This window comes from Seriola dumerili, unplaced genomic scaffold, assembly GCF_002260705.1.
Source record: "Seriola dumerili isolate Sdu_G_001 unplaced genomic scaffold, Sdu_1.0 BDQW01000533.1, whole genome shotgun sequence".
NCBI lineage: Eukaryota > Metazoa > Chordata > Actinopteri > Carangiformes > Carangidae > Seriola > Seriola dumerili.
The window spans coordinates 370981-398664 of record NW_019174788.1 but is presented as its reverse complement, the minus strand read 5'-3'; the positions used below and the strand labels follow the sequence as shown (position 1 = coordinate 398664).

General features: G+C 41.5%; 2 protein-coding genes across 5 annotated transcripts; one reads left to right on the top strand and one right to left on the bottom strand.

The window, feature by feature from the left end:
* The first annotated feature begins 1416 nt into the window (after positions 1 to 1416).
* scmh1 (Scm polycomb group protein homolog 1) lies at positions 1417 to 17856 on the top strand. 4 transcript variants are annotated; one of them, XM_022764256.1, is made up of 17 exons: positions 1417 to 1569; positions 2197 to 2327; positions 3925 to 3996; positions 4286 to 4363; positions 4654 to 4724; positions 4803 to 5037; positions 5720 to 5808; positions 6087 to 6330; positions 10463 to 10707; positions 11159 to 11350; positions 12165 to 12291; positions 12680 to 12880; positions 13219 to 13389; positions 14132 to 14254; positions 15136 to 15267; positions 16397 to 16530; positions 16751 to 17856. In XM_022764256.1, the coding sequence occupies exons 3-17, from the start codon at positions 3972 to 3974 to the stop codon at positions 16868 to 16870; spliced, it is 2187 nt and encodes a 728-aa protein (XP_022619977.1). In that variant the 5' UTR covers positions 1417 to 1569; positions 2197 to 2327; positions 3925 to 3971; the 3' UTR covers positions 16871 to 17856. The 4 variants fall into 4 exon arrangements, with proteins under 4 accessions (XP_022619977.1, XP_022619978.1, XP_022619976.1 ...); XM_022764257.1 differs by having other exon boundaries at positions 6084 to 6330; positions 10466 to 10707; XM_022764255.1 differs by having other exon boundaries at positions 6084 to 6330.
* A 6740-nt stretch (positions 17857 to 24596) lies between these two features.
* On the bottom strand, positions 24597 to 27438 carry LOC111235812 (cbp/p300-interacting transactivator 3-like). Its single transcript, XM_022764371.1, has 2 exons — positions 27254 to 27438; positions 24597 to 26278 (listed from the first exon to the last, which is right to left on the bottom strand). The coding sequence occupies exon 2, from the start codon at positions 26267 to 26269 to the stop codon at positions 25505 to 25507; it is 765 nt and encodes a 254-aa protein (XP_022620092.1). The 5' UTR covers positions 26270 to 26278; positions 27254 to 27438; the 3' UTR covers positions 24597 to 25504.
* Between the last annotated feature and the right edge of the window lie 246 nt (positions 27439 to 27684).

Genomic DNA, 27684 nt, shown 5'->3' with positions numbered 1-27684 from the left:
TTCACAGTGTTATAAAGAACTTAACTGGAACAAATAGTGGTTAATAAGTTAAGCTTTGTATGCACTGATAATCAAATTTTATTCATGTTATGCTCAAGGCAAATACCCCACATTTTTAGTCAGACACCCAAAACTAGAGCACAGTTTAAATGAAACTACACCAGTGCTCTGTGCAACAGTAATGTGGCAATAACATTTACTGAAACTCCATTCTTATTTGTCTTCTTTTCATATTCTTGTGATAAATTATTGATCATGGTTATTAACACTGTTTGATCAAATTAGTGTTTATTATTAATAAGAGACTTTATTTCAAATGTAAGAGTTACATAAGAACTGCAAAACTCAGTTTCTGTAACATTCGTACTAGCAATTCAGCAGTCCCAGCAGTGCATGCGGGACCTCTGAAAATAGTCTGTTAGAAAGGATACAATACAGTATTTTAAAATAAAACTAGTATGTTAACAGATGTTATGAACTTTTTTGTAAGATTATTCTATGTTTGTCTAAATAAATGCAAATTAAGTCATATTAAAAATTAAAACGGATTTCCATTAATAGTTTTACTTGAATTTATATTACTCTTTCCAAACATTTGTTCATGAATATCTGTCAATGTCAATGTGTTTTGGTAGACAAAAGGATATTAAAAAGTCTCCATAACTCACTGACCATTAGAATTCCGTTAGAATAAAAACAAGCTTTATTGGCCAAATACTGTATGTTTAAGTGCAAAAAATAAATTTACAGGAAGATACACACAGACATAACCAATGACAACAATGTGCAATGAAGATAAGGAAACATAAACATAGTAGATGCATACTGTTTATATAAACAACAAATGGAACACTACAGTCACTGCTGCCCAAGCCAGCTCAAGAGATAAGTAATGTTTATTTAAATATTTGAATGTTGGTGAATCTATCGTTGTCAATTTTTAAACTTAAAAAAATCTATGTCAGCATTGGGCTTAAAAACAAGCAAACAAACAACAACAACAACAAAAAACATTCAGTCGGGCTATAGTGTAAGCATTTATAGCCTAACATAGTTTGCAATGTCTTTCCCTAGATGGGCCTGTTAAACACATAAAACTTAACAATAAAATACACATGCAACAACACAAAACTCAACAATAATATGTATACAAAACAGCACAAGACACAACTTACAAGGAATTATTATATTAATAAAAGTATCAAAAGGACAAGCAGATCATCCATGAGTACAGTTTAAATTTGAGTTGAAATGATCCTAGGTGTTTTGCTATTGCAATGCAAACAGATAAATGATACCCAGGATATTAGATGGATTATTTTTATTTACCCTGGGGTAAAACTGGAAAATGAATCTAGATTTTGCTTTTCATATTGTTTGAAATACCGTGATTTGGCCGCCAGGAGTCGTTGATTCCCCCTGTCTCCATCCCCCGGCTCGCTCGCCTGCCTGCCTGACTGACTGGCCAACAAAAAATGTTGGCAAAACACCCCCTCCTCATCGTGTAGAAAAAATGGCGGACAAGCGCTAAATCCACATCAGAAACAAACACACACGTTACAAAGCAAGGTAAACATCCTCGGATACACCGAGCAACGTCTCCTTTTAGGCTCGGCTTCAGCGTTGAGCCCAGGTTAGCACAGGCCAACCTGAGTGTGCTGGTATGCTCCCGTTTTGCTAATGCTAATATTTATAATCAGGTCAACGAGCTAGCGAGCCACCTAGCATGCTAAGCTAGCATCCTGGGCAGTGGGCATGTCTCTGTGTAGCCGTGCGTAGCATAGCATGCTGGATGTGTTGTCTGCGCGGCTGCACTGGCTGCATGCACGTCTGACTTTCATTTTGTAATATTATTGATGTTTTACACATTTGGCGTTAGCATTAATTTAGTCTCAATCCTAAATAACATAATTAGCGCTGCTGTCACGTAAATGAGCATATAGCGCTCATGCAAATGTAGCACGGGAGAGGGGGGGGGGTCCCCATGTGTTGGCTTTGTGTTTTGAATGGAGCTCAACAAATTCGGGCAATGTAAGACGCGAGGTTTTGGCTACAAAAGGAAACATAGCGTCTCATATAGATGTCAGACATGTGGTAGTAGCTCGGGGTCGAGTTTTGAACACTCATTGGGTTAGCAACAGGAGGAAGGTGTACCTGCTGAGCTCTCTAATGCTTGTCGTCCTGTCACTTTCCCAGACGGAAAAACAGGGAGCGGGTCGCTTTAATTTGGACGCCATCCCCCTTGGCGGAGGAAAAAGGCGCACTTCTATTGAAAAGAAAATCATCCGGAGGGGAGAGACGCTGCTAAACGGTTATGAAGTTTTAAGGTAGGCATGTTTATATGAACAGCACCCTCAGTAAGTTACATTGTGGTGCCTCTCTGTCATTGCTTTTACTCGTTTGTCTACGTTAGTCAATTTATAACAGCTCTCAAATAAAGCTTGGATGTTTTATCGGCACATTCAAATATTTGGTAGATGGTTAACAAGTGTCGCTGTTTACTGTGTCAGTACTAAGTCACGTAGTTCCTCACACAAAAGTTGGTGAATATTTAAAAAGCTTGTGTATAGTTTCTGTCAATGCTTCCCATTGCTGTATCGCAAATAATATGAAGTTTGTGTTTTATGGACTGCATTGGAGCGGGACCACCGTGCGACTGGATAAACAGCCACTTGAAGCAGTTGTTTATGTCACTTTGACCCGTTGACCTGTATGTTGTGTCTGGTTGGTAGTGCTGGTGAGCCCACGGTCTGGGTTACAGGGGTCACTCAGCCTCAAAACATGTCGCCCTTCTATAAACCCTTGTTCACAAATTGATAATCAGAAAGTGTGTTAACATTCCCCACAGTCATTTTAACATAATGGGCATCACTTGGTTTTCTGTAATCAATCAGGAATATGTGTAATTAATTGACCATGAGATAATTGCATGGAAGTGTTAAATTAAAGTTGTGTGTAATAGCAATAATTGCAATTTGAGCTAAATATCACAATCATTTTCAGAGAGGTGTTTATTCATTTTTATTTAGATTTTGGAAGCTGTAGTTTTAGATGCTGCTGAATGTTTTTAATATTGTGTCCTCTTTGTTTCTACCAAATATTGTCTCCATACATTGTCAGTACAGCAAATATTTTGATCATACAATGAATCTTTAAAGCGTGAAAAAGTAAATGGAATCCATATGTAGTGCATGGCTGGTATGATCTTTGGCCTCTTTGTTGAACTTGCCCCTGTCTGCCTCCTGTGACGACCCCCTGCCTGCCATGAGGTCAGAAATCCAGTGAGCTGCAAAAGATAACAAGGACAGCTCTCTGGTTTCCCTTAAAACAAAGTAGTATAATTTACATGTGGTATCTTAACTTTGGGGTCTGAGTACTCCAGAGTTTTTATTGTTACGATCAGTTATTTGAGTTAATAAAAGCTATTAGCCCCTTGACATGATTTTTTTCCCCCTGTTATGCCCTTAAATAGGTTTAAAGTTGGAGAAACTCACAATGTCTGACAGTATTTTATATATTTATTCTTTTATCAGTTTGTTCCAGCTCTTTATTTTAACTATATGATGTTTATCCTGAGTTAAGTATTCAAACCTAAGAGAAATAATTCCCTCAGAATTAAGCATGACAACTTTGGGGTGACCCCTAGAAGACTGTTGGGCTGTTCATCATCGCCCTGCATTGACCTTGTCCTTTAAATGTGCTAATTTAATTTATATGACCATGTTTTTTATGGCGGTACTATTGCATCAGATGCAAATAATTTAGATGCTGTGTGATTTCTCCAAACTTCAAGGTGACATACTGTGTGTGTTTTGATCATGACTGAAATTTAAAATAAAGTGATGAAGGAGACACAAAAAACAAGAACCACCAAATTGCTTACATTAGTGCATGGTTCATGCGTGTATGTTTCCTTGTGTTTAGAGTGGAGGCCACTGTTGCATCGTGAGCTTGGTCAGTATTGTTGGAGCATGAGGAAACCTGTACCACAGAAAGGTAAGAATTTCTTGTGCCACTCTTAGTATGATAATGGTATTGCCCCCCAAATATTTGTAACAAACAAGTATACCTAGTAGCTTGCAGGCCAAGTTAGAAGTATGACACATTTTAGTTTGACTTCGTTCCAACCAGTCCCCTTGTTTTTTCTGTGTGGGCAGATTCATACATTAGCTTGTAATAGTCCTATAATCCCCTACAATGGGGTTGGGCAGGTATTGCAAGGTATTGACTGATGAGAAAATCACTCCTAGTTGAGAGCTTATTCTGTCTTTCTTGGCTCCTCCAGCTATAGAGTGGAAAGATGCCAGAAGGATCAAGCACGCCCGGAGTGGACGGCCCTCCCGGGTGCCCTCACAGTACCAAGGTAAATAATATGTCGCAGCCAATGATATATGAAGTAACTGGGCAACACCAACAGGAAACTTTGCCCAACCATTGCCTCAGCGTTGTTTCATTAATCATCAAGACAAAGTTGGCTACAAATGTTGATAATAGATTTTAAGTCCCATGTCTCTTTTTGTTGCCTTCTGTCTGGGCTCAAAAAACACTGCAATAAAGTTGATATATATAATTCAACTAAATATTTATAGAACACTTACGTAATGTGATTTAATATGAACATTTTCTAACTGTTCTTATTCTGTTCTGTTGTAGGGCACTTCAGTTGGGAGAAATACCTGAAAGAGACCGGCGCTGCTGCTGCACCTGCCTCATGCTTCAGACAGGTGAGCACATTTCTTCCCCCACCTCTGTTATTTTGCTGCTATTCTCCACTTTAACAATTGTCTGTCATCACCATCTAGAGCCTCACGCCTCCAGTGAATGAGTTCAAGGCAGGGATGAAGCTAGAGGCCCAGGACCCACGAAACACCACGTCCACGTGCATCGCCACGGTGGTGGGCCTGACAGGCTCACGGCTGCGGCTGCGTTTGGACGGGTCTGACAACAAGAACGACTTCTGGCGCTTGGTGGACTCCTCAGAGATCCAGCCTATTGGCAACTGTGAGAAGAATGGAGGCATGCTGCAGCCACCACTCGGTATGGACACACACACATGAAGTCATGAAAACTAAATGATTGATTTCAGGAGTATCTTTTCTCCTGTTCATTTGTTTGGTTTTACTATTTTGTCCACTAGATGTCAGTGACTGACAGCACAGATTGTCAATGTTTCATGGTATGTCTATAATTAACTATAAATAACTGACACAGCTCATAAAGCCACCTACCCAGGACATTTCTGTTTTGAATATCCATGTGAAAAGACACAAGAGCACTCTATAGATTTAGACTGTGATGTTGATCATTTTTACGGCCGCAAACGAGCCATAATTTCCATTATTGATTAATCTGCTAGTTGTCTTTTTGATTAACTGTTTAAGCTATGAAATGTCAAAAAGTAGTGGAAAAAAATGCACAACACAATTTAACAGACACCAGGATGACATCATCAAATTCAAATTCATGTTCATGTCACAGTCATAAAAAAAAATTGAAAAGCAACAAATTAAAATTCTCTTCCTGAAAAATGACTGAAACAATTAATCAGTCGTAGATTAACTAGTTGTGGCTTAATTTTCAGCCAATTGAGTCATTGATGAATCATTGCAGTTTTAATAGTTTTTCCAGTTTGTCCATGTCAGCTTCACCATGTTCATTACACAAGCCGTGACTCTAAAGCTGGTTAACATATAACAACAGTTGTCATCGTCTTCTTCAGGTTTCCGTCTCAATGCGTCCTCCTGGCCCATGTTCCTTCTGAAAACACTAAATGGAGCTGAGATGGCACCCTCACGTATTTTTCACAAGGTACCTGTACGAGGCTCACAAGCTCAACACACTCTGAAAAACCAGCCGCTGTCCTGTTTCATGAAGAAAACAAACATATTTATTCAGTAATCATTGTTAATTGATTTGCTAGAGGAACTCCCATAATGTCTGGTAGATTAAGAAAATCACCCGTTGCGAAATTTCACCAGAATTTGGTTGATTTCTCTGTACATCCCTGGTACAAATGAATGAACAGATATTCACACATGCCAACTTGCATACCTGACCCCTTTCTTTCTCTCCATGTTCCCCAGCAGGAGCCTCCCGCCCCAGAGCAGAACTCCTTCCAGGTGGGCATGAAGCTGGAGGCGGTGGACCGGAAAAATCCCCACTTTATCTGTCCAGCCACAGTGGGTGCACTGCGTGGGGTCGAGGTGCTGGTCACCTTTGATGGCTGGCGGGGAGCCTTTGACTACTACTGCCGCTACGACTCACGTGACATCTTCCCTGTTGGCTGGTGTGCCCTCACCGGAGACAACCTTCAGCCACCTGGCACCAAAGGTATGAACCTTAACAGTGGGTGGGAGATTTTATGAAAAAGGGTGTGACATTTTTGTCATTTTTTTTGACAAATAGAATCTGTTAATCGAAATTACAAAAAAAATATATCATCTCACTTACCTTTAAACTGCCAGAAGGAGCATACACACACACACACACACACACACACATGTATTTTTCTGATGTCACAATTGGGAGCAATGTGTGACCATTTGTGTAACTTTCCACCTTCACTCACACAGTCAGCTGAGTGAAGGTAAGAAACGCCTGGCTTTTTGTCTGGCATCTTGGATTGTGGTGGGTCAGAACAGCTATAAACACTTTCGGTTCCTTGTGTGGTCGGACACCACATCCTACAAGCTTGTTCTGTTTGAGTAGTTGCTGGTATTGTGCTACGGCTCTTTGAGGATCCTGCCTCTTCTGCAATACAATGGAGGTACATTTTCTTGTGGTCACAGCATTAAAAATGGCATTTAAAAAAAAAAAAAAAAAACAACAGCCAGTATATACAGCTGTTCCTGATCTCACCTAAAAGTGTTTCCTGTACCATCCGTAAGCTTAGAAGGTAGCCAAAAAAGGGCAGATAAAACATTGATAAAGCATTTAATTTCACTTTTATTTATCATAATTCTAATTAATAAGAATATGAATGATAAGAATAAGAAAACAACTGAGAAGTAGCCACTGCTGTGATGTACAGACGAGAAGCTGTGTGTCTTTCAGCACTAAGGAGGTGAGGAGAGACAGGGAGACGATGTTTGGTTCAATACGTTTTATTGGTGATTGATGTTCAAAGACCATTTTAGTAATTCACCCTCCTGTGGGGAACAAATACACCTTCATATTCCTGAGTGCTACGGTTCATACATTAGTTAATTATTATATTTTATGAACATGAGATGTTGAAGGCGACACCCTGTAAATTTGGATGTATTATGATTGGCTGTCAGTGTTTCAGTCGTTTCACTCTGAAAGTGATTCTAACGATATCATTGTCGTTGTAGTTGTGCTGTGAACTCCGGCATCCACTTGAGTTAGAATGATTTTTAAAACAATATATTTATAGTTATCTTTATAGTTATCGTTCTTGCTGTGGATGGCCCTTAAGTCTTAGCAAAAGTTAAACTTTATAACCTTGATAAATGTACTGTTTATCCCTGACCTGTGTGCTGTATTACATTAGACTGCAAAGATGATACTTTTAATTTCTCCACCCACTCTATTTTCAATATTTTTCAATTTTCGAATTCAGTGCAAGACAAGTTGATATATTATTATATTTTCTGCCTGTACACCAAGTAAAAGAGCATGTTTTTGAACGACAGTGAGTGGTAGTATTAGCTATTGCTTCTAAATCCAAGACTTGTTGCAGAAAAGCAACCGGTTCTCCAAAATAATGAGGCAAATTTCATCAACATATTATACTGCAGTTTTTACTGTTACTTTTTATGGTATTTGTGGGTTAGGTTGGTGCACCGTGGCTAACAGTGTGAAGTGATGTGGATGCATCATCTGCCTGAAGGCATCATGTTGAACAGTTGATTAAGTCATCAGAATGAGTTTGCTATTTTTAATTCCTAATAGGAATCTCTCTCCAAAGATCATGTTCTTTTGAATGTGTTTGCAGAATTGACTTCCAGTGTTAAGTAACATTGGATCCACTTGTAAAACTCGTAAAATGTCTGTGGTTTTGCTTGCATGTGTGACATAATCTGACAGTGAACAGTACCACAAAGCTTCTTTGTTTTTTTCCATTTAGCAAATAAGGCGGTTTTCTTGTTGTCAGTCAGTTGTCTCTTAAAACTGGAGCATTTCAGAAGTTGTTGCCTTACTAACTTTTTCAACATGAGGACCAAGAGCCAGAACCAGAGCTGAGAACTAGAGGAAGCAAACTGTTATACAAGAAACATAAAAGGAGTGGATACAAGGGTTATCAGCCATGAGGTCAGCTGTACTCATCCACAGTTTGTGAAGGAGTGGAAAAGGAAGGAGGGAAATGGGGAGGCAGGACATGTCTTTGTAGCCTGCTAGTGTTTTATGAAGGCCTGGCACTCACCCAGTTGGCAAAGTCGGGGCATGACGTGGTTGAAACGAGCCTTGGTGCCCCCTCCACAGGCCTCTCGTTGGCACCCTGGCTAACAGGGTCTGATTAGACACTCCGGAGAGAATTGAGTTAAGAGAGAGGACAGAAACGAAGAGAAAAGACAGACATATGCTGTGAAAGGTAGAGTGTTTACATTGTCAACAGATGGTGGGAGGAGAGAAGAGAAGGGAGGAAAAAGACAGAAAGGAGGAGCAACGCAGAGGGAGAGTGGGAGAGGAGGACAGGGCAGGAGGAGAGGGTGAATCTAAGGACAGCTGCACAGACAACTACACACTTTTGACTTTCCTTTGAGCCAGAGAGGTGAGTAAAGATGAATGAAATTACAGAAATGCAGTCCGAGTGATAGATTAAAAGCACTTGGGAAGATATCTTGCTGTAATATGAGGTTGGCAGTGGTGGCTTTGTGAACTCAATGAACTCAGTGCACTCAGAGGAGAGGGAAAAAACAAGGGTTGGCTTGTTACGCGCTTGTTTGGCTGTATTTACAAGCACTGCCATTTGATCAATGAACATCTAACCTCGAGCTCTGTAAACCTTTTAAACATATTATCTACGAATTGTCCAATCTATGGAAGATCAATCAGATGTCTTGTTTTTTTTTTTTTTCGTAGCTTCACAGGGGCTCCCCTATGAAAAGTAGCAGTAGCCGGCAGACTGAGCTTTGCATTGATTGGTGTGCCTGTGTAAAAGTGTGTTTAATAAATACAACCCCACGGGCCAAGACCTGTGTTAACGAATGTGGCTGCTCCTCTCGTAAATCTGTCGTGGGTTGATCCAGGATGAATACCAGTGCATTTTAGTTTGTATATGTTAGCGCGCGTGTGTGTGTGTGTGTGTGTGTGTGTGTGTGTGTGTGTGTGTGTTTGTTTGTGCAGGCTTGCAGGTGCATGTATAGCCAGCAATCCTGGCTATACTGTGTTTCTTTTTGCTGTGTGGTTGTTTTTGCATGCATACATTCTTGAGGTTTTGCCAGCTGCGATAGCTCATAAAGTACGTATCTTAGTTGTTTGTTTTTATGTATTTAATTTAGGCCTTCTCTTAATGTTATAGCATGTGCTTTGTCCCACTGTGCCACATGTGATTTCTGAAATGCTTCCCATCAAGACAGGAAGGGTTTGTGTTCATGTGTGGGAGTTTGAGAGATACATTCTAAGACTGGCTCACAGCTGTCAGCAGGTTCCTTCTTTATGAGGGTTTATTCCTCAGGCTTTTAAGGTGTTCACACATTTCTCCTTTTTTATTCTAGCCACAAGGGTCTTGAGGGTAGGTCAAAGGAAAACCGTCTTTGATTATCTATGTCCCTTCTTCTTATCCTTCACCTCTTGTCCAATATCTTTCTGTCCTTGTTTTTCCTCTGCTTCATCTTCATCATGTTATGTTTGTTACAGTAAGCCTGTTTGTCTCATTTCATAAAGCAAGACTACAGTGATGTATTGTACCCAGCATAATGATATACATTCTCCCATTTACTTTTACCATGCAGATAGTTTGGGTTCATTTGCTCAGGTTTTGAGACTTGTGATTGTAAGTGAAAGGAATTTTATCTGTGGTGCTTACAAAGAGAAGGTAGTGGGATTAGCATTAGCAGTTTATTGATGCCATACTGCAAGACAGTGTGTCATTATCATTGCTGCATGTATTTTTTTTTGTCCCTCCATTAATCCATGTAGAAAAATCTTATTGCAGTGAATTTCCCAAGAGTCTGATTTCTGTGACCTTCTTTATATGCAGAAAAAAATCCAGCTTTCAGTTCACTGAAAGGTTAACATTCACAGAATGAGCAGAGGAAGTGAATTGGAGTGTGCACGTCTTGGTGTAACCTCTCACCCTCATTCCTTCTCACTTATGCAATTAATGAGAAAATAACTACTCTGACTGTGCAAAAGTGATTACATTTCATTTTACCCCCTTTGATTAAATGGGAAACCTGGAGCTATAATTCTTCATTTGTTCTTTTTCGCTGTTATGCCATAGCTTTTTACTCAACTCCCATATTTCTTGTGTATCTGTCCATCTTTGTCCATGCAGTAGTGTTACCCAAGAGCCTTGGGGCGCTGACAGACGGGAGTGTGGAGAGCCCAGCCATGCACCCCACCCCAACGGTGGGCAGACCACCAGGTCAGAGAGGACGGAAGCCAGGCCGCAGGAAAACCAAGGTCACAGGGCCCTGGGGTCAGAAGGCCTCAGCGTTGGGACCACAGAGCATTCAGCCAGGCAAAGACCTGGGGCCCATCAAGATCCCCAAAAAACGAGGGCCCAAGCCTGGCAGTAAGGTAGGCATGAAGGTTTTTAGAGACTCCATCAGGGACAGACGGATCCCTTCAATTTCAGCGTCAGTTCACCCAAATGACAAAAAGCATATATTCCCATTTACATCTGATGATGAATAGCCGTTGAGATAGTTTGGGTTTTATTTTCCCAGGTTTTGAGATATTTGTCAGATGTCTGCCTCTTCCCAATTACGGTGCAGGGAAAAATATTTGGCTCTATGGTGACAGTTTCTATTCACAGTAAGGCTTGAGGATTATCGAGAGTAACTGGGACATCGTTTCTGGAAAGACATGTTGGTTTGACTTTTTCATGCTGCGAGTACCACAGACAAAATACCATTCACGTCCATTATATTGGGATGGCAGAAATCTCAGAGGCGAATATCTCAAAAGTATCACAGCATGAAGAGTTTGCCCCTCTTGACTCTGTGTCTCCTTTGCTCTTTGTTTGCAGCTGGGCTGGGCAAAGAGAGCTGGCTGGCTGGAAGATGCTATGGCTGGCCCAGGACGGCCAGTGACAGGCCCGGGGCGAACCAGGGGAAGACTGCCTGCCAACTGGGCACAGAGGATAGCTCTGCAGCAGGCCCAGAATCAGGCAGAACCTATCAAGATCCCAAAGAAAAGAGGGCCCAAGCCTGGCAGCAAGGTAGCTGTCCCGGACATACATATAAACACAGGCATCACTGGACCGCTGAATATTACATTGTAGCATTTGGCGGTAACCTATCAGATATACTTGTTACAAACCTCATACATCATCTATTAGCATCTCAGGAGTCAACAGCATGTGTTGTCCAGTGCTCACCTTCTTTACTTAGACAAGTTGGTTGATTTTAAAAAATGAACGATAAATAACTATTGTATTAATATGTGACATCTGTTGATAAGCTTGTTATGTATAGCTCTACTCTGCAACATCCCACTCTCGTGTGTTCTTACCTTTCTGACCAGTTAAACTGGCCAACACCTCAAGAAAATATGTTTCAAAGTAGTACGCAAATTGAAAAAGAGTCCATCTTTCCACATGTTTATTGTGTCTTCGGGGAAAATGTATAAATGAATACCATCCCGTGTTTTCCAAGTAAGGCAGATTGAGCTGGTTTCCATTTCAAATGAACTGGGCAAAAACACAGTGGTTGTACACAGCAGTTGTTGGCAGCATCTAGTTTGTGTGCTGGCAAAGCAGGTAGCTGCACTCATCAGGCCCCAATAATGTACTGAGGAGAGATTAATGGAAATACTTGGCAGAGTTATGAAATTTCCTTTTGATCTTTGTTTTGATTTCTGATGTTACAACACAATGGCACTTTGTTTTTTGAGTTTGAATATGAAGATAACAACTAAGTGCAACATAAAGAGTCACATTTGATGCTGTATTATGAACTATTCATATCAAATGTCTTGATGGTAATGAACCAGTAAAAGCTGTAAAATGTCTAAATGTGTGTGTTTGTATCCAGAGAAAACCACGCGTGGTACCTAATCCAGTCCCGACGTCTCCCACCAGCAGTACCCCGGAGCCCGACACCAGCACCGTGCCTCTGGACAATGCCACCATCCCCAACTCTGCACTACAGGCTCCCACAGGTATATGACGTCCACAGACCTAGACATGCTGCCCATTATTATTGATGGGTTTTCCTGTCTGGGATGTTCAGTACATGTTTTAGACTGTGACTCATGCTGTCACACACTGTCACTGCCTCTGTGCTTTTTGAGCAACATAGTCTGACAGATACGGATCATAAAGATGTACAGTACCTTGGTCTCACTTGACACTAGTGGGTAAGCAGAGCAAAAATACAATACCTGTCTGTCAGGTACCAAGCTTTCTGTGATGCAGAGAAACCTGCAAAGTATTGTGAGTGATAAAGAGTTTCTGCTCCTATATTTAATACTTGGAAACAAGGTTTAAAGTCAGCAAAGTGGTGATTTGATGGATTAAACATCTTCGGCTTGTTTTCCTGTCCTGTAGTGTGTGTGTACCTAAACAAGTACGGCAAGGTGGGGCCCCATTTGGACCAACGGCGTATCCAGCAGCTCCCGGACCACTTTGGGCCAGGCCGGGCCTCTTCAGTGCTTCAGCAGTGTGTCCAGGCTTGTGTGGACTCTGCCCACAACCAGGGCACCGTCTTCTCTTGCCTCAAATCTGGCCAAGGTGGTGAAATCATCTCAGGTAGGGATAACATACTGTGTTCCAGTCCTTCTGCAGAAAGTCCTCAAGAAACAGCGTTTTAATGGTTGTGGTGATATCACATCTTTTATTAATTATGCTCCATTAGAGCAGGACGTTGTGCTGTTGTGCATTTATTTATTATTTACTTCCCTCAAAAAGAAGATCTTGCCTTGTTTAGTGTAAATAAAATTTTAATAGCATACATAAAATGTGAGGATCAGAAAACCTTTGAATAAATCCACTCTCACATCAGTGAGAGTGGATTTATTCATTGTTTACTGTACATGTCATTGAACAGCACATGATTTTCTGTTATTTGCCTTGTTTGTCCCGTGCAGCCTACTTTGAGCAGCAGCAGCACACCCTGACCCTGCCTACAGTCAGCAGTGTCACCTACGTTCTCCGCTTCCTTGAAAAACTTTGCCACAACCTTCACTGCGATCCTCTGTTTGGCAGCCAGCCTGTAGCCAGAGGAGGCCTGCACTACAACAGTCACACATACACTACAGGTGAGCACTGCACACTGCTCTGACTGTGTGTTCACAACTTCACTTTGATAATATTCTGGAGGCTCTCATACCATGTTTGGTGCATGCAAATACCAAATTCATCATCATTTACAACAACTGTGTTGAACTTGTCCTTATTATTAGAATGGGATATGTCATAAAACAGACATAAAACAGACTCATTACATATTTATTAGATTAATGACATAATGAACCAACCTTTATGGCAACGCTAGAATTGGTGCTTTAATTGTGTTTTATTTTTTTTGTATGTAGTTGATTTTAGGAGATTAAAAAAGTCCCTACAGATGAAGAAAGTCTGCCTTATTCATGTAGAGATGTCGCCATTAGACCTCCTAAGAAACAAATCTTGAAATGCTCAAGGGAGAGGCGCAACATGTGCCTCCCCTGAGCATCTGTAGACTATGTTTTACACAGCTGCACAAAAGGAAAATAACTTGTTGTAATGTGGGGAATTTCATGGCTGGAGTTTAGATTTCTTGGGAAGATAAATCAGACATGAAAAGAAATTGTGTTGGATACAGTCATACTGACAATAAGCTACCTTTTTGAAGTGAAGTACAAAATGAATGAAATATGATGTTCATTGGCAAGCTGGTTGCTTCGAATGCTGACACACGATGCCGACACAAACCAAATCCATTGCTTAAGAATTTACATATTTGACAGGTTCTGTGTGTCCGCTACTCGATTTGTTCTCCTCCGTATGTGGTGCTTTTAGAGAGGAGGAATTTTGGTGACAGCCTGACGACGGGCCCAGGCCGAGGCACCAAGAGGTTCCTTCAGAACTACAACAGTCCCCTTCCCCAGAAACTGGCCAAAATCCCCCGGCACTCCACTGATGGTATTTTTTGTAATCTTAGTCATTTTATTAAATCTACCGTGTGAGTCATGCCAAATGCCTTTGGACAATGATATTAATGTTAGTCAGAGGACTGTCATGTCTGGATGAATGTTGTTTCTAGCTAGTTTGCTCACTCCGGCTTTAATTCCACTATTAACAGTAATAATTTATTTTTCCTACATACCAGAGGTTAATATGCCAGCTGCTGTGCACTCCCACAGATATGGCCATACCCACTTTGTGCTTTGCAGGATCATTGTATATGAGAGGTGTTCTGCTCCTGGCTCGTAAATTTCTAACTTGTAAAATGCCTTTGGATGGTATTTTTCTTTGTTCTTTTGTTTATGAGTAAAATAAGAATTAGAAACGGACTCAAACCAAAGGATTTCACTGATTAGATAACCCTTCCACTGATGTGTTATAATATTTATTTATTATAATCAGTGGCTCTCAACTGTAATGCTGCACCACGTTTTATATGAGACCTTTTATTCTGTTAATCAACTGCTCTGAGTTGTCCAGTAAAGCCTTATATAATCATATAAAAGGTGCTTGTAAAACAGAAGAGGCTCTTGGCTAAGGAGCAGGGGTATTAAATTCTGGGGCAGGAGGTTAATCATTTAATCATCTTTCAATTTCCTTAGATTTTAATTATGTTAATGGAATATTTGAAGAGATTTATGTTAAAGGGCAGTGTCCCCCTTTTAAAAGGCCTTCCACTTTTACAGAAGGCCAGAACACACTCAAATCACTGCAGTTTTCTCTGAGGGTTACAGACATCTCTGTAAAATATTTTTTTAACATTCAGTATTTTTTGGCTGGTGGTCTCTCTTGGTATTTGGGATTGTTTAAGTATCAGTGTGTTGATTTATTGTTCCCAGGCGAGTCCTTCATGGAGAACAGTGTTGCCGCATCAGAGCACTTAAAGAAGAGCCCTCTCTCTCCAAACTCTACGGGACTGCCGCCCGGACTGAGGTCTCCCTCCAAGCTGCTGCATCACAACAACTTTACAGGTAGGAAGAGACACTGATACAGTAGTTCAGTGCAGTGATATTATAATAAGTGGGCGATTGAACTAAAACTGCCCTATATTTAAAAAAAAGAAAGAAAGAAAGAAAAGTAAAAGAATGCGGCCATGTTGCTTCTGATAACAATGCACAGTGGTTTATCGTACTCTGACATAAGTCATCATCATCATAAGTAATCATGGCGGCTTTCATTTTATCTTCGTGAGATAAACAGCAGAAATACAGCTTTACAAATCAATCTACCAGGAATGTGCGCTTACACGTATTTGATCGGCCAACATAGCACTTTGCCATATGGTGACGCTGCATATTTTTTTGCTGGAGCCTTCTGCATGGATACCCGAGCTGTGACACCGGAAGGCCGCATTCAAATGAATAAGGGACCTGCATTTTGTTCATGCAAGGCAGCTGTCTGCCTGAATGCGTCGTAACACCTTAGAATCAGGAGAATCACTCTGAATGAACTGTAAGTAAGTAGGCTTTTAACCAATACAGTTTTTAAGACTCATAATGATAGATTTTAGCATTTTTGTCACAATATGCTGTTTGCTAGAAATTTATATATTTGCAAGAGGAATAATGTTTACAGACTGTTGGAATTACTTACAGTGGGTAAATAGTGGGATATTGACCATAAACAAGTGGATGGTCCTGTTTTACAATTTGTGTCCGCAGAGACAGATGTGCTCACGCTTGTCAGGGTGTACGGTCCGTGTGGTTATAAATATAGCCCTCCACCGAGGCATTCTCAGACGTGGGCAGATGAGGAAATGTAGGGAACGCCAACCCTCACAGTGGTGATGATGAAAGAAATATAATTTGAGCTGTAGTTGTTTTGACAAAACAGATAAAGCAGGATTTACAACTCCATCATATCAGCACAGGACGCATAGAAGTCGGATTTATTAGATTAGCTCACATGCTAGAACAGCTCTACCAGTTGTTACTTGGTTAATATGTAGTGTTTTTTGTGAATTATATTTTGGTGTTGCAAACTCAAGAGTGTTAGAGCTTGGTCATTTAGTGAATCCTTGTGATAAATTGAAGTAACATAACAGTTAAGCAGATGACATAAACGATGAATGAATCTGAGTGTGAACTTGTGCCTCCTCAGGCTCAGGCAGTTTCCGGGAGAGCCCGAGGCCCAGTGGTCAGGACCCCAACCTGTGGACAGTGGAGGATGTTATGCAGTATATCAGAGATATCGACCCAGTGCTGGCTCCACATGCTGACCTTTTCAGAAAACATGTATGTATTCACTCATAACAATGAAGATGCTTCATACAACTGTGTTTTGCTTTAGAAAATATAAACCTAAACATTTTTCTCTGAAACTTCAAATACACTTTTTAGCTTGTACTATACATAGGTTTTTGTTTCGTACCTTTGCTGCTTTTGCAAAATTGAACTTTTTGGACCATGCCAAATAACATAAAATTTCTTTCACTCCTCCCTCCCTCTGCTACAGGAGATTGACGGCAAAGCACTCCTGTTGCTGCGCAGTGACATGATGATGAAATATATGGGCTTAAAGCTCGGTCCCGCCCTCAAACTCACCTTCCACATCGACAAGCTCAAACGGCCTTGAGGAGGTCAGACGACCAGCAGCAGCCTTCCAAAGGACTTAACTCCAGCTCCACCTCCCTGTTCTGGGATCAGTATATAATGCACTGCATATTGGACATATACTGACCATTTACATGTAGCAGCTTCCATCAGACCACCATATCTGGTATTACATACCCCTGTCCTGACCTCATCCAATGAGGAATGTCTATTTTGTGTAGCACAATCCAGCCCTAAGGCAGCATGGGATACGTAGGATCACCCACTTGTCTGACATCTGTTTTGCATTTCAGTATAACTTGAAGAGTCAAATGTGGCCATTTTAACTGTAAAAGGCTTTTTTTGGCCTGCTTTTATTATGTTACATTTATTCTGTACATTTCATATTTTGTACTTCATGAATATATGGTATTTTTGCCTTTTTCAACGGTTTGTGTTGGATATGCTAAAAGAAAGAAAACCCTAAAGTAAGAAAAGAAATCACTACATTCATCCCAATAGTTGGGAATGCTTCTGATTAATGTCTCTGTTTGAGGCGCAATTTTGCAACTACAACAATATTATGGGGAGAAAAAAAAACATGTTTTATGAAAGGAAAAAAAACTTTATTCTGAAAATACTGCCATGAGGAAATCTGTTTCTTTTGTCTTACTCTGGATGTTGTTTACAATGCCTTGTCTTGTCTTTGTTATTTGTACTTTTTTAATTTTTTATACTATATTATTAGAGTTCCTACATGGAGAGCCCTATCATACTTAACATTGTTCAATAAATATATAATAATTCAACAGTTGGTTTAGTTTTGCTCTGCTACGTCTGCCACGCCTTTTTAAACCACAATTTGTGATGACATCCTGTTTACACTGTCGTGTTCATACTCTGTTGCTATACAAATTGTTTTGTTAACCTATTCTTTGAATTAGAAATATTTTCTCCCTTTAATTTGACAGACCTTTTTATATAGACTAATTATACTGTATACAACATATAAGATTTGACAAATCTGACATTTTGAAGCTCTTAGAGGTGTGTGTGTGTATGTATACATATATACATATTTTAACTATTGAGTTAAAATTAGGAAGTCCATTTAAAATTGTACATGTTTATACATTAATTACTTTGCTATTTATTCATATATTTTAAATATTTTTATTTTGAAGAACAATGTCATCTCCTGTGGGTTTTTCCACTTACAGAAGTTGACCAACAGAGGGCAGCACAGCCCTGTTTACCTTTAAGAAGACATGTCTCCTAGCTGTTTCTCCTTGGGACTCACGGACATGCACTGCCATAGGTGGCCATATCTCCATCTGGTAGACTCAGCATGATAATGTTGGTGATATTTTTATACCACGTAATGCTGATTTCTCACAGTTGTTATTTTGTTGCTTCATTGTCAGTATTTCTCCTGTGTTGTTGTCTTGTTATTTAATTTATTCTCCATTATTTAAAGACTCTCTCTTCAAGATGATCTGCATCTATTGTTCATGTTGTTTCTGGTAAATATGGCTGTCATTGTTTCTGTCAGTACATGAGTGGGCTATTAGGCTTGTGGGCGAAACATGACTTCTGTGTGTCTGCTGAAGCAACTCAGCCCAAGACAGAAAACTCTAACCACATCCTCCTAGTGAAAACAGGAAAACATAACACGTAGGGCTGAAAACAGTGACCAAACCCACTAATTCTAACTGACGTGTGTGTGTGTGTGTGTGTGTGTGTGTGTGTGTGTGTGTGTGTGTGTGCGTGTGTGCGTGTGTGCGTGTGTGCGTGTGTGCGTGTGTGCGTGTGTGTGTGTGTGTGTGTGTGAGTGTGTGTGAGAACAAGCATATGACACATACACACAATCTGTGCTGTGTTTGTGTGTTATGCTCAGGCACATGTGACACGCTCAGAGCTCATGGCTGAAGCCTGTGCTTGTTGATGTGTAATAGTAGCCAAAGTGTTGTGCATGAAACCAGTGCTATTTTTAGAAATAACAGCTCCTCGTGCCACATATTGTGTTTGTGAAGGTTGTGAGGTGAGTTTTAACACTGCAGTGTGATTTTTATCAGGTGCCATTCTTTTTCGCTGATAGGGCTACAGGCAGAGGTCTCTAAGTATTAAGCTGAATATCCAAAACATACAAGCAGTATAGATTGTCGTTATTGTTATGACATACAGTAGAATGCTGTTAGGCACTTTGGGGAAATCCTACCCTCGATATTTACTAACAATGCTGTGCAGAGATCCTGAGTCATCCACTGTGTTTGCCCCAACAGTCATATACCATGTAAAGCAATGAGACAGTTTCAGTGTGTATGAAAGGAAGTTTTGTGGCTTGCAGATCAGTCAAAACTGTGAGAGAAAAACGACTTCACGGTCTGTGCCTCAGGTGTTATAGCATATAAAAATGCCAGTCTGCAGAACCAGCATGGTATGTTGCACTCTGCAGACACGTGTTGGCACAGCTAGAGAAAAACAGTTAGAAAAATAAGGTGCTCAGTCCACCGCCTTCTCTCCACCTGATCCCAGAATTCCCAGCATGCCTCTGGGCTGTCAGTTGAGGTGCTTTCAGTGAGGGGCGAGGGTCCTGGTGTGCCTGCGAAGCCCTGAGGCCTCAGTTGAGAATGAATTGTACTTGAATTTCTTTGTCAGGTTGATCTTTGGATCATGTTTCCCAGATTGTTAAAAAGTCCTGGGCTTGTATGTATTGTTTCCTCTGGCCGTGTATAAAATGTAAATGCCTCAAAAAGAGAGTGCACAGGATGAAACATCAGTTATTCTGAATATTGTCAGACTGACTAACTGTCACTGTTTCAGGCTTGTTATTTTGTTTTTCAATGCAAACTCAGGGTTTGTTTTACTACATAATGAGGGAAAAAAGAAAATGGGATCACATCCCAGAGGAACCATGACATCTCTAAGAACTCTGCCCAAAGCATCAGTTTTTCCTTTTTCCTCAGAAATTATGTTTGTAAAACACGACACTGACAGCTGCGTCTACCTACAGATGTTTCTAAAATCACATTTGATTTTACCACTTTCCGTAAATGAGGCTGCTTCGCTTGTGACTTCTGATTGATTGATAATATCTACCAAGAACTGTGTCTTGACGTCTCTCACCCCAACACACTCACCCTGTCCTGGCCCTGTCTACAGATGGTGTGGGCCAGCTAATGTCAGGATTTTCCTCCAAGGAAAATTGGTCACATGGTAGCGTGGGTATTATTTATCAGTGCATGCAAAAAAAAAAAAGGCCAGAAATCACACGTAGATGGACACAAATATGTGGATTAAAAAAATCACTCGCTGGCAAATACAGTCAAAATGCATATGGTTTTCCTTGGCATAAAGACACTGATTTTGCAGTACATGTAGATTTCACCTGCAGGATAACACTTGCAAAGCCTGACAAGAACTACTCTCTTGTATTAATTCCACCCCCAGCCTATAGCCTGTTACTCTGTCTTTGGTAGCATGTGCTTGCCACTGTCACCAGATTAGCACGCAGGCTTAAAGCCCTGCTCACAAAGACACTGTGTACAGAACATAGCCTGCACTAATACTGTTTCCCTCTTTTCTAACCTATGAACCTGTAATTCTCCCGGGCTGAGCCGAACGATTTTCCTGCTCACATTAAATAAGACTGTGTTAAATTAAATTGCAACTACAGGAGGTGAGCACAATAAAATAAACTTCTCTACAACACATACAATCCAGTGAAGTGAAATTTATGATGTTCAATCTTTGTTGAGACTGTCAGATTCAACTCTAGGTTATATTATACAGTAGGGTGTAATAATAGGAGCACCTCGGTTATTTAACACCTTGCTGGCAAGGTGTCAACAAAAATGTAACATTTTAAGATTTAAAAGTGTAATGTTATTTTCACAGCTCTTATTTAGATTGTATCACATTGTACAAGTGTTGCTGTTACTGTGCCAACTCCCTGTTAAATGTTAGTATTTCTTTATAATGTGCTTGACAGGCTTTGACACATCAGCGTGCCAAACAATAAAGTAGTTTGAAAGGCAATTTAAAATTATTTCTATGGCTGAATTGGTTTGAATTACATGATTAAAAAAACCCTTCAAACTGGTAATCCGTGTAGTTAAAAGGCTATCAAATAAAACACACGCTAAATAACACTTTAACAAGGGATGTTATCTAAAATCTCTACTTGGTATGTGCTGACAGCAGCAGGGTTTACATTCTGCCACAATTGCAAAACTGCATCTCTGCTCAGTTTGGTTGAACTGTGTAAATCACACAGGCCTTAAATATTTACCACCTTTAGACATTGTTGGGACACCTCGATGTGTTTGAGCTGCCTCGACGGAGAAGTGTCAGCTGTGTGCAGGAAAATAAATTATTTACACCCCCTCCCCTTTACTTCAAAGAGCTGGCAAACCGCTCAACCCTCAGATTTGGGGAGGGGGGTCAGAGGAGGAGTTGCTAGTCACTAGGCAACGTCGGTGTCACCTGCCCCGACATGCCAGACTCAGCCACTTACCTCTGCATGCACAAGGTACATAGCTGCATTTAAAAGCCCCATCTGCAGGATTCACGTGGAAAACAAAACAATTACTGAGACACAGCTAAACTATGCGGCTCCAGGAAAGAAAGTGTGATGTGATTAGTGCCCCCCCCCACCCCCCACCCCATGTGGGAAAGAGGAAGGGTTTTGTTGCTTACAAGCTGAGTCGCTGAGCTTTTACTAAAGAGCCCAGGAGCAGAATCCAACAGTGCAACAACTGATGTTTTCCACTGGGGGCCTGTTGCATTGAAATGTCTGTGATGCGTTAGCTATCCTTTTTTTTTTTTTTCTTCTTTTTTTTTTTATGAGGTGGGTGTGTGTGTGTGTGTGTGGGGGGCACTTTAAGCAAGGGGAGGGAAAAGCAGTGTCCAATAAGAATACATGTCAAGTGGAGATACAAGGTGACTGTTCAACTAGAAAATCAGGAAGTTCGGCTTGAGCAACATGTCCACTGAATGAACCCTGCCCTGAGGGATCTGCTGTTTATTTACCCCCTGCCAGCACACACTCTTACACACAGCCACACACACAAAGTTAACACGAAACACGCCAAAATCCTCTAAACTCTCTTGTTAAAGCAGACAAGTTCAAACCTGCCCCCTCTTCACACAATATTCACACCAGATAGAGCCATGCCCCTTGCTGTCAACAGATAACTCATCCTCTCATCTGGGAAACTCGAGTCTGATTCTCACTTTCATTGCAAATTTCACTCTTTGCTTTACAGTCATTGACACCGAGGGGATTCTTGAAGTGTTTTTTTTTTATTTTTTATGTCAAAATTAGCTCTCCAATGAGATGGTAACACTCAGTTTAGTAATACCGTTTCAAAATGACACAATCTCCAGAACATCAGTTATATTTTCTTGCTGCTCTTTCACTACTGGGGTGTCCTCATTGAACCAAAGATGGATCCGCCATAGTCTACCAACACACTGTAGGTGTGGGTGTAAGGATCACAATGAACAGAGTTGAGACATAAATCCTTTATCTTCCCCTGGCTCCACACTGATATTGAGGTATCCCTGTCTGCCTGTTTGATCAGGTTGTGTGCTGATGCTGTGAGTGTGTGCAAGTGAAGACCTGGCCATGCGTGACAACAGCAAATGACCACCTATCTGTCACTGGCGCTAGTGAATGAGATTATCATGAGCTCAGGCTTGGCAACAGCTGGACCAGAGCCCGGGATGAGAAAACTAGACAGTACTCAATGCATAGAGAGTTATAAACTTCATTCACAGATATGGGGCAGAGGAGAGGAATGTAATCTGGATTGCATTTAGCATACCTCGCATGATGTTTATTACAGGTTTTCAATGGAATCATAAAAGTGTTGCGGGAAAACCCAGCTACGAAATCCCCGACGACGAGAACAAAAAAATCCCTCAAACTAATTTCTAATTGTAAGCTGGAGAAATCCTTACATTTTCTCTTCCCCCCTTCTTATCTTCTGTCTCTTTCACTCTGCCTGTCTGCCTCTCTATCACAATGTGGCTTTTGGTCTCTGACTTATATAGAGAAAACAGCAAGCTGCCACAGGAAGACGCAGTCTTGTGTTGAGCAGTTGCTGTGGGTGGGCTGAAAACGAGAGAGTAAGAAAAACAGAAGTAACTGTAAACGTCTCTGAGTGTCCCACCCTGCTTAGCCTGCGTCTAGACTGGCCTCTGTGAGGCAGGCGGCAGTCATAACAAGGGATTGGGAGAGCAAACAGGGCCGTTTGGCAGAGTTAGCCATTCGTCTATGGAGTCACAATCAAGAAACAAAACCTCTGCATTTAATTGGGGCTAAACAAGGAGCTCACAGTGCAGCATACAATTATGAGATATATGAGGAGACAGAGTTCTGACAGTGTGCCAGCCTGCCCCATGTGCCACACACCAGAAGACCATCTCACCAGATTGGTACTGGGCAAGGGACCCACAACCGTTACTAAGCACCGTGCCAAGGCTGTTGGCCTACTTATGAGCCATTCTCTTGACAGTATCAAGCCAAGAAGATCCCCACACACACACCCTTAAGCAAGTCTTTGTTACTTGAAACAAGCCCGTATTCAGGCCAACATATTTCAGTTTGGATCATCCATGATACCTTGTTTCAACTCAACTCATCGGCCTTTAACACAATTGGACAAATAGGAAATATATAAAGCTGCTTTGAGAGCAGAGTTGATTCAGAAATTGAGCAAATCAGCAAACACTATTCCTGGTTTCAAACAACATGCTCTCATTTGCCCCTCGTTACTCATGATGCTTGCTAAAGATGCCTTTGTTGACAATGTGAAAAGCTAAATGCGGTGGTGACATTCCCAACATGACCTCAATCAAGCATTTTCATAGCCCGCAGGCACATAACAATCCAACCAACTCAGCCACTGCGGAGAATCTCTTTACCCTCATTTCATAATGAACGCAATTATACAAGGGAAATTGTTTTACTCTTCCAACTGGCTGTGGCGTTAGGCGGAGAGGGGTTGTTTTGAATTTGCATAAGTCATTTGTTCAAAGTTATTGTTCAAAGCCAATAGTCTGTTTTTTCTGACCGTCCGCTGGTTGACCTGGGAAAAGGCAGCACTGTCTTTGAGTCAAGGCTTACAAGCTTTAAGTCAGTTAAACCCCCATCAAGGTAGGCATTCTTTGGTCACCTCCCCCAACCACACACACACACACACACACACTCACATTACTCTTTACACACAGCAAAGAAACAAATGTTTGGGGTGCTAGAGAGAAACCAGTGTTATTTAAATGCCACTTTTGTAAAACCACCAACCTTTGTGGGAATATTTTCTCCGCCTTTAATGTCAATGCATGGCAATTGTTTAGCTAATCACCACAGAATAAATGTTAAACAGTAAATCCCATTTGGATATCACTACCTGGCATGTCATATCAGATCTACTCTGATATAATACAGCTGCTCTTTTTCTAACCAGTGAGAAAAACATGTAATTATCACCATATGTCAATCATACCCCTGTTAGTGACACTGGTTTTTTTTTGGCGATGAAAATGGTGAATTAAGGAAAAGATTGGCTACTGAAACCCAAGGAGATTTGACATAGAGGAGATATCCTTCTCAAAAGCATAAATATTGCATCTGTTTAAACATTTCCATCCCAGACTTAAAAGAAACTGAGGTTTCCCTTCAGCCACAGGTTAACCTAAGCACTTAGCTAGCTCTCCACTGCCCGGGGGAAGAGCTGTGCAATGAATGGAAAAGCAGGCCACACTTCTATCCAGGCCATCTTTATTGATCCTCAAAACCCCTTTCACAAAGACCAACCCCCCCGAATCTTGACCACAAAAAGGGGACAATATAAACAACCAATAAATAAGAATCTGCGTGATTAAGGCGGTTCTACGTCTCCAATAGAACACAACAGTGTGGACACGTTGGAGTTATACAGCTTCATACAGTACAAGCAGGAGATTTTCGAGAACATCACATCTAAAAAGGCAGCACTTTAACAAAAGTGAACCATTTTTAAAATCTGGATGAGACTCCCATTCAAATGAGTTACCATTGTACTTCTGTCATGTCTGACTTTTGTGATAGAAAATTCAGGCTCTTTTTAGATGACCTTGTCATCTGAGCTTATTTTTAATACTAGGCCAAATAGAATGGGAAAAAAATCATGAGCAGTGAACTTGAATTTAATTTCCTCCCCCATCCTACTCTCAGAACAAAAAATTATTAAAGCCACTTGGTTCCCAAAATGGAGAAGGTGGTTGTTCTTTATATCAGTTTTCTCAGATAGGAATAAATAAATACACCTTTTTACTGGTAAACTGTCATGGAGTCCAAGCTTCGAGGCTACACAGTGTCATAGCATTGTTCAGAGTGGCTTTTAAGAATTTCAGCATTTCTTTGTTACATTCATGTCCAGGAAAATGGGAGAAGCAGAACTAGGCCTTAAAGCCAGCCACCCTCTGGCCACTAGCACGTGTGAGACTCAAGCACTGTGCGTTCACTGTGGATATCCAGAGTTCTCTTCTGTGCACCCTGTGCCGCAACTTGGTTTAGTTGTAAAGGGAGGTGCTCACAAAATAAAAAGTGAAGAGATGAGCACCCTTCAACCATCCTGGACAATTCTCACTCTTCTGTGTCCGTTTGTGCCCCTTTGCAAATCAGGTCCTCTCAGCAACTAACGGTGCTGGGTTGCTGTTTGCTGACAAAGTCTGAGATGAAGTCAAACTCATTCTGGCCCAGGAAGAGTTCTGGCAGCTCCTGGACCCGATCCAAGCCCAGCTCCATGACCAGCGAGGTCAGGACCTCCTCGTCGATCATATCCGCATCCATGCCGTTCAGGGCCAGGGCTGGCCCAGCCATGTGCTGCATGTTAGCCAGCTGGGCCGGGTTCATGCGGTACTGGGCCGTGGGCCCCATGTGGTTCCCACCCATAGGCCCCAGTGGGTGTCCATGGTACTGGGTGTTGAGTTTCTGCAGCTGCATGCTGGCCATGAGCTGTTGGGATGTTAACCCTCCATTCATGAACTGTTGTTGCTGCTGCTGCTGCTGTGGGTGCTGGGCTTGTTGCTGGTGTTGCTGGTGTTGCTGTGGATGCATGTGATGCTGCTGCTGAGGGTGATGCTGTTGCTGCTGGGGCTGGCCATTATACATCATGTTACCAGAGGTCATCTGGTGGTGACCCATCTGGGCCCCATTCAGCTGTCCATTCATGGGTCCGCCCACCATGCCCTGTCGCTGCCTCATGGCAGTCTCCATGTTGGCCTGGGCACCACCGTAGTGCATCATCTGGCCATTGGGCAGCGCCCGCATGCCCTGCTGGTTGGCATGCTGCTGGTGACCTGCCTGCAGGCCGCCATTCATGCCCATCCTGTAACCGTGGAGACTGGCGCCCGCTGAGCTGTGATTCATGGGCATCATCAGATGGTCTGCCATGCCTCCTGTCTATGAGAAGAGAGGAGACACTGTTAGGACAATGCAAGGAGCAAACAAGATGTTTGGAACCAGTAACAACATTTCGGAGTATGGTGATCAGGGTTAATGCTGGCATGGCATGCACATAGTTAGCTGTCCATGTGAACCAGTATCAAACTGGTTTAAGATACACAATAGTGTTAATGTTGCCATGTGTGATGTACATTGCTGTGCTCCAAACCAATGTCATATCCTGTCTATTGATTCTTTTACAGTGACCACATCATTCACCTTCGTTGAAAATGAAACAAAGATGTATTTCCATTTTTTTTTTTATTTATTTTTTTTTTATTTCCTTCTAACGTGACAATTCCACCACAAGTTCACCCACCGAAAACGCTTCCGGGGAAAAAAATATCTGCAAGATTGTTTTGCCTATTGGCGAACACTGGAAGCCTTCCTGGTGTGTTTAGTCTTCCTAAAACCTCCCCTCTTTGTGCCAAGGTATGAACGCCCAGGTTGAAATTACAGGTTAACATACACTGTTTGGGTGCATTTTACAGCCGGATAATTCGTCCTGGACGGGATCGACAAAAACACGGGAAAAATACGTGCATCGCGTAATACATCGCTTAAATCCCATCTATGTTGCATGTCAGCTGAGGCAGAAAAATCTGTTACATTTTACGCACGTAAGGTTGCAACAAAGAACACTGACATCATGCAACATCTCCCCAACAGCTGAATCACCACATTTCTAACAAGGCAGAAAATTCAACAAAGGCTTCGCGTTTCTCCGCTTACATTGTCTCGATGTGTTTAAATGTTTGTATTCAATAATTCCTCCGCGACGTTGTGGAGTGATATTATCCATTTTGTTCATCTCGAGTTTGAAACAGGGGAATGCAAACAATGGAGCGGCAGCAGCAGTAGCAGTCCCTGAGACCACCACACACCAAAACCCCCCAATTTCTCCAAAAAATAAAGCCGATAAAAATCACTTACCCGTATCCGCTCCGTTTTCACAAAGTTGCGCGACTTGCTTCAGCTCCGTCTTTTAAAAACAGTTATCCTCTGCAAGGCAAAGCTCCTTTGAATTACAGTATGTATTCCACAGGGTTACGCTTCATGCTCAAGCGGGGACGGTGTGCACAAAGACTGCCGCATCAGATCTTGAAACGACTGCCTATTTTCTGGGTCAACTCAGGGATTATGTACATCTAAAAAGCTCAGAGGAAGGCAGTCGGGGAGAGGTGGAGCCTCGGTCCTGCCTCTTCTTTGTTCCTATTGGCCCTACTTAATATAATTGTGCATGGGCGTAGAAAAAAAAGGGCTGTTGGAGAGCTGTGACACAGTAGCCAATTTAAATACCCTCCTCCCCACTGTTTCTTTTTGAAGGAATATTTGGACATCTTGTTTGTCTTCATAAGTGTCCG

Excerpts from the sequence above, each read along its gene's own strand:
- LOC111235812 (XM_022764371.1), bottom strand. The coding sequence starts at position 26,269 with ATGGCAGACCATCTGATGATGCCCATGAATCACAGCTCAGCGGGCGCC.
- scmh1 (XM_022764255.1), top strand. The coding sequence starts at position 3,972 with ATGAGGAAACCTGTACCACAGAAAG. Across the intron at positions 3,997-4,285 it reads GAAACCTGTACCACAGAAAG|CTATAGAGTGGAAAGATGCC; the intron begins GTAAGAATTTCT and ends TGGCTCCTCCAG. Across the intron at positions 12,881-13,218 it reads AGGTGGTGAAATCATCTCAG|CCTACTTTGAGCAGCAGCAG; the intron begins GTAGGGATAACA and ends TGTCCCGTGCAG.